At 41.1% G+C, this 6,796-nt stretch overlaps 1 protein-coding gene across 3 annotated transcripts in view; it reads left to right on the top strand.

Annotated features, from left to right (window-relative positions):
- The first annotated feature begins 1,654 nt into the window (after positions 1–1,654).
- Pola1 (DNA polymerase alpha 1, catalytic subunit) overlaps positions 1,655–6,796 on the top strand; it is a 313,981-nt gene continuing 308,839 nt past the window's right edge. For 2 of the 3 annotated variants that reach the window (XM_039100121.2, XM_039100122.1), the window contains exon 1: positions 1,655–1,807. In XM_039100121.2, the coding sequence (XP_038956049.1) occupies positions 1,765–1,807 (43 nt within the window). In that variant the 5' untranslated portion in view covers positions 1,655–1,764. 3 annotated transcript variants of the gene reach the window in all.

Genomic DNA, 6,796 nt, shown 5'->3' with positions numbered 1-6,796 from the left:
GAGTGAGAGAGAGGAAAGAGAGGGAGAAGAGGAGGAAACTGTGGGAGTGGGGGGAGAGGGAGAAAGGGGCCAGGGAGGGAAGAGAGTCAGAAGAAGAGTGAGACAGGTTTCCACTATGTAGCTTTGAATGAATAAATGGCTTGGAGTCGATTCTCCTACCTCAGCATTTTGAATGCTAGGATTAAGTGCATGTGTCATTGCACCCCGCTCAGATGGTGGGAGCTTTAATTTTGAAAAGAAATGTATTCATTTATTTATTTTGTGCTATGTATGTATGTATGTATGTATGCACACATGTATTGTGTGTGTGTGTGTGTGTGTGTGTGTGTAAGCCTGAGGAAAACTTGTAGAATTCAGTTCTCTCCTACCCTTCACTATGGAGGTCCAGAGGGCAGCACGCATCTTTACCCACTGAACCATCTCGCTGGCCCAGATGATGCTATCTTAATAGAATTGTACAGATATCATATCAACTAAATTTCACAATAATTCCTTAGGTAAGTAGAAACAACTTATAAAAGAAGAAACACAGGTCTCTGAAACTAGTCCAAAGTTATATAAAAGTCCACGACTCAAATCCCAAGCCTGGCTCCACCTGAACTTTAAATCCTCCCAATCTTAAACAGAGTATTATAAGCAGAAAGTATTTATAAGTCAATCATCTTTGCAAAATACACATTTTGGGTATGGATTTTATAGGCCTAAATATTTGATATATTTTTGCAATTAAGTATATACACATCCATTTACCATTGCTACTTCTAATCTCAAATGTCATTAAACACTTCCCATCTTTTGTTTTAATTATTGTATCCTTTTGATATTTGTTCATTAAACTTTTCCTTTTTTTTTTTTTCGTTGCTTCTCTTTCTCACTATCAAACTCTCATTCTTTTTTGAGGCATGAACTTCCTCTGTGACCCAAACCAGTCTCAAACTTAGAAGTTCATTTTGGGCTCAAAGTTTCCACCCTCTTGTCTCAGCCTCCCAAGAGTAAAGTTTACCGATTAACCTCCTCCACACTTGGAGGTGAGAGTTGTGCTTTTCTATCAACGATTGTCTTAAAAGAAATAAGCAAATAAAAAAAAATCCAAACCACACAAGTCAGTTATTTTGTTACTTTTTCAAGTGCATCACATTAGCAGGGAGTCAGGAAGTTATATTGTTGCATTTGGAGGCTGTCACTTCAGCTATTTGCTTAATTAAGATGGTGCACATACTTTCAGGTAGTGAAATACGTTTTTGTGGATGATCACACTTAGAGAGACAAGGTACCAGTCAAGAATGTGTTTGGCAAAGAAGTCTCCCTTTTGGGAGCGGGGGCGGGGGCAGAGATTGAAGGCAGAGATTAAGAGACAGTGTCTCTCCCTTTTATACCCGCCCGCACTTCTTTTCCCAGAAAAGCATTTCTGGTGACCAGAGAACCTCTTTGCCATGCATCCTACGGATTTTTTAAAAATAGCGTGCATGCGCCTGCGCAGTGTCTTCAGGAGGTTTCTTTTCAGCGCCCGACCGCTTCCTTCTCCAGTTTTTCCCCGGGTCCTTGCAGAGGTTCCCGCTTTTCCCTCGGGGGTCATCACAGGGCGCCAAATGCAGTCCCGCGGGAAGGCCGGGGGCGGGGCACGGCGCAACGCTGCACGTCAGTGGCCTTCCGGGCGGAAGTCCGCAGCCTTCCAGGCCGCTGATTGGCTTTCGTACTGGCGCCTATCTCGGCCTCCGCGCCAGTTTCGGGCTGGTTGGCGCGGAATCGGTAGACTATCGGACCATGGCGCCTGTTCACGGAGACGACTGCAAACTGGAAACAAGCGGTGAGGGAGGAGCCTGTGCTCAGAGCACCTGGTTGGGAATGTGGGGGTTGCGGCATGATGAGGGGAGCGGAGGGTCTTTTTTATTAAGAAGGTGGCACACTCCTGGACCGCCCCCTAGGTCTGTTTGGCCCCTAACCTTAATCTTTCTGGGCGGAGACCCTTGGGGTGTGGGAAGGGGCTTCATTATGGGATCACTTGCTGAAGGCATTTTGGTTTGGGAGGTTTCCTTCTCTTGTGACAGGTTTCACAGTCGTTGGCTATTTTCATTTTCTTTGATGAGTCGCACACACGTGCGGGTTACAACTTCGTGGCAACCTGTCTTGGCAGGGTTTGCGTTATCCTGGCTCGAACTGTTTCTCTGCTCCCTTCTCAGGTGTCAGTTTGAGAGGTAGGGTGGAGCATGCCTGTGCCTCCGTTTCTAGGAAGTCCCAGGGAAATTGTTAGCATTGTCATTGATGGAAGTGCTGTCACCAGGTGCAGATGCATTTTGTCTTTATATGTTAAGAATTTTTCAGGTTCTACGGGAAGTTCTTCAAGTGCTGCATAAAAATAGTGTTCAGGTCTAGTCATTTTGGGTCAAGTTTGTAAAAAAAAAATCAGTTGAATAGCATTTCGGATGCCCTATATATCAGGCATTTTGTGAGTAGTAATCTTTTAGTAGAATTCAAAAATGCAGATGGCCTTGTCTGATTTCTGATTTTAAACGGTGTTCAACTAAAGTATGACTTAACTTCAGTTCTAACTTAAAATCAGATACTTTCTTACCCTACTGTCACATGTCCTGTCATTCAGTGTGCATTGCCATTAATGAGATCTTGCTTCCTAATCAGTTTCTTTTGCATTCAGCTAAATCACATGTTTCAATTTTACTTAGTCTGTCTCTCTCTCTCTCTCTCTCTCTCTCTCTCTCTCACACACACACAAATTATTTTGGAGAGTCGATTACAGATGGGATGTGGGATGTGAGTACATGAACAGTCTGCAGCCCCTATCAGTGATTTGCTTCTAAGTCCTTTTTTCACCCTAAAAAACTGTACTCCATCTGTGAACATCAAGAAATCACTCGTTGGCGGATACTGTGCAATCTTGAGACCACTCTTAAGTCACAGTGTTGATTAAGTATTTTCTGGGGACTTGTGACTGGAATTTTTCCTTCAGAGAAGACCAAAAGATTGTTTTGTGGAAGGAAGACTGCTGCAGGTTACTGTCTCTGCCTGCTTTGGGGGAGGGTGGAGGTACTCCATGAGGTGATTTGAAAGCAATATTTGAACCTTTGTATTTTTCCCTCATTGTCCCCCACCCCACGCCCTTTGTGCTAACTCACACAGCATTAGAGACATTGCTTAAAAAAAATTCCAGGCTTTTTTATGTTGGAAGGTGGGACACCTGGACAGTGGCAGCAATATGTAGCAAGGTGTGTAATTAGCTGCTATTGTGTATAGAAAGTCATTGGAGGCTTTAATGATAAAAAATCTGGTATATTGGTTTGTTCAGCAAATATTTATTATTCAGGTACTAGGCATAGGCATTCTGCCAGGCTCTGGCATTAGCATGAGTAGAATGGATGTGGCTTCTGTCTTCATGAAGTGGAGAAAGTAAACAGTCATATGTAGTGCCACATTGAATCTTCCCTGAGGAATTGCTTTAGTTTTTCTTTCTGAAACTAGACCAAAGTGTTGGCTAGGTGTGATGTGTATATGTTTGTTTATCCTACAACTACACACACACACACACACACACACACAGACAGACACACACAGACAGACACACACACACATACACAGACAGACACACACTCATGCACGCACACACCCCCCATACATATACAATCACATGTGCACACCGAATTTCTCCTGTATTGCCAAATACACAATAAGATAGCCATTCTTATTTAATTCTTTATGGAGGAGATGTTTCTCCTTTTCATGAGTACAAAAGGGTCTTAAAAGGTCTATAAGTAGCTCTTTCAAATAGTGTATGAAAAGAGATTGGGTAATAATGACCAAAAACGGCATACAGAGGCTCATCCAGGAACCACTACAACTACTGGAACCAATTCTAGTTGCTTTAAACAAAAGAAATTTATTAGGGTGCTTTTGCAGAGATCCTGTAGGATTGCAAAGCCACTCTGGGGGCCGTTTAGCCAGAAATAGTGATTTCTGTTGTGCCATAAAACTGAGCCAGAGGGGAGGTCATTGCCAACTATGGCAGAATACTCAGATATTACAGCTTATACCTTAAGATATATTGGACTCATATTTTCAGTTTGTAATAGTTGCTATGTTTTTTTCTTTTGCAAACTTCCTTAATACCTGGAGATTGGAACATTTGTCTCCAATTTAAAATCTGATCCCCTGTAGAGACTATTTTGCATGCTCATAGCCTAGCTTCAAAGCATCTGGGAGGGAAGACTCAGTTGCAGAAACACCCACTATAGCAGGTCAAATGGGCTCTGCGACTCTTCAAAACATTACTGAGAAAATTCTCAGTTTCATATACTGGGCAGCTTAACAAGGTTAATCTGCCATTGAGGCACATGCCTACGATCCTGCCACTTTGAAGGCTGGGGCTAGACGATTGTAGTTTAAGGACAGCCTCATTACCTGTCTCAGAAAAAAGTGAAATGAAATAAAACAAGATAGCTGTGACTGGCTGACTGGTGGTCTCATGTCACCTACTAAAAATGGCAGAATTGGGCATCTGTTCCATAATGTCTAGAATCTAGACTCAAGATTGTCTTACTTGCTGTGTTTTCTTTTTTTCTTTTTTTTTCTTTTTTATTAACTTGAGTATTGCTTATTTACATTTCAAATGTTATTCCCTTTCCTGGTTTCCAGGCCAACATCCCCCCTAGCCCCTCCCCCTCCCCTTCTATATGGGTGTTCCCCTCCCCATCCTCCCCCCATTAGCGCCCTCCCCCCAACAATCACATTCACTGGGGGTTCAGTCTTTTGCTGTGTTTTCTTACTAGGAAATGAGTTTCCACACTGGCTTTGTCTAAGTTTCCAGATACACTTTGCATTTTCATTTCTTTGTAATGTGGCTTAGGCCTCTTCATCTCTTTCTGTCACCTTTTATCCTGCTTTGTGATGTTGAAATTCTGCTCCACTTACTAGACCTATTGGAGACATCTCCTGTGAAACCTTTTTCAGTTTCCTGGACCAAAAAATAATGGTTTTCTCCATTTCCACTGCATTTTTACTTCTTGTATGGCAGCATTTTTATATTCTTATCCTAGCCTTAGGTCCTCTTGTGTTACTTGACTGTGATAAACTTGGGGACAGAAAAGCTGTCTTATTTGTATTTGTGTCTCAAACTTTATGTAGTGTTACAGTTGTTTGTGGAGCAAATTATTTTAAGATCTAGAGAATTTGTGGGGTGTCAAGGTCTTGAATACACTGAATTTATTTTTAAGGGCTATGCCCATTTTTGTGTAGGCCTACTGAAGATCTTTTAGGTCATTTGAATGACACTCAAGATTTTGTGACTGTCATCAAATATCTGCATTTTTTAATGTTCTCTTAATGCCTTTCTGAAAATGTATTTTAAAGTCAAATGTGAGTGTTGAACAATGGACTGAGATGTTACAGAGAGAAAATAAGATCTCTAATTACATTTTACTTTTCAGCAGTTTATTGCCAACATTGGGTACACATTCTTTAGATCTTATTTTCAGATTCATTCAGATACTTAGTCAAACAGCTTAATGTCACAAATGGTTCAGTGGTGTCTTTAGGATGTTTCTTATCAATTTCTCCTTTTTTATTACTCTTTTTAGTAAATTAAAATCAAATAAGATAAAACACTCAATTTCACAGACATACCTGGCAGTCATGCTGAGACTAAACTTATGACTGCCAGGAAGTCTTAATTTAGTGGATGAAGTGTGTGTGTGTGTGTGTGTGTGTGTGTGTGTGTGTGTGTGTGTGTGTGTGTTGGCCAGTTTCTGATGATCAAAAGCATAGATAGGTCCAAAACAGTGAACACCAAGGTTTTCTGGTATTTCAATAATTTTGACAAAGGTCATTTCAACCACTGTGAATTTTTCCTACAGTCCTATACTGTCAATGATCCTCTGAACCCTCTTTTGAAATTCCTTTAGCCAGTCTGTTTTTCTAACAGTCCAGGTGTTTCCTGTATATCACGTTAGGGCATAAGCTACTTACCATTGTTTTAGCGCTCCTTGGCACTCATCTCCCATGTTAGATTGTGTGTTTCTGTGAGATTAGACTATATCCTTTTGATGTGTCTCATCGCATCTTACACTTTGCAAAGAATACATGCTGTTTAAATCCGTTTGTTTTGATTATTAGAATACCAAATAAATTATCCTTTTATGACTCACTGGATTGCTTGTGGCCTGTTTTTTTTTTTCTGATGGAAATGTTAAGTCTGATTCCCATCTTTCATGTTTTTCTAAATGATTTTGAGATTTTGCTCCTTTTAGAGGAAGACTAGAACTGGTGTGCTGCTTAGTTTTAGCACAAAGTAGGATCATCTGGGAAGAAGGAACCTCAAGTTGAGAAAATGCCTCCCTGTCAGGTTGGCCTGTAGGCAAGTCTGTGGAGGTATTTTCTTGAGGCACAGTCACCTGTGGGGAGGTGCCACCATCGGTAGGTCCTGGGAGATATAGGAAAAGTAGCTGATTTTTGGGAGGAAATCAGTAAGCACATTCATTCCATCATGTTTCTTTTTTATGTTCTTGACTCAAGATTTCTTCTTTGACTTAATATGAAATAAACCATTTCTTTCCCAAGTTGTTTGTGGCCAGTACTATTTTTATTAATTGTTATTATCTTGTTTTTATTTTTATTTATTTATTTTTTTGAGACGGGGTCTTATTGTGTAGCTCTGGCTGTCCTGGAAATTACTATGTCAACCAAAGCTGGCCTCGAACTCACAGTGATCGGCTTGCCTTTGGCTCCCTAGCACAGGGAATAAAGGAGTGCAGCACTGTGCCTGGCCTTGTGGTCGGTGTTTTATCACAAC

The sequence above is a fragment of the Rattus norvegicus genome, chromosome X (genome assembly GCF_036323735.1).
Source record: "Rattus norvegicus strain BN/NHsdMcwi chromosome X, GRCr8, whole genome shotgun sequence".
Classification (NCBI taxonomy): Eukaryota; Metazoa; Chordata; class Mammalia; order Rodentia; family Muridae; genus Rattus; species Rattus norvegicus.
Note: the sequence above shows the minus strand (reverse complement) of the source record. Positions and strands in the feature narration are given on the sequence as shown.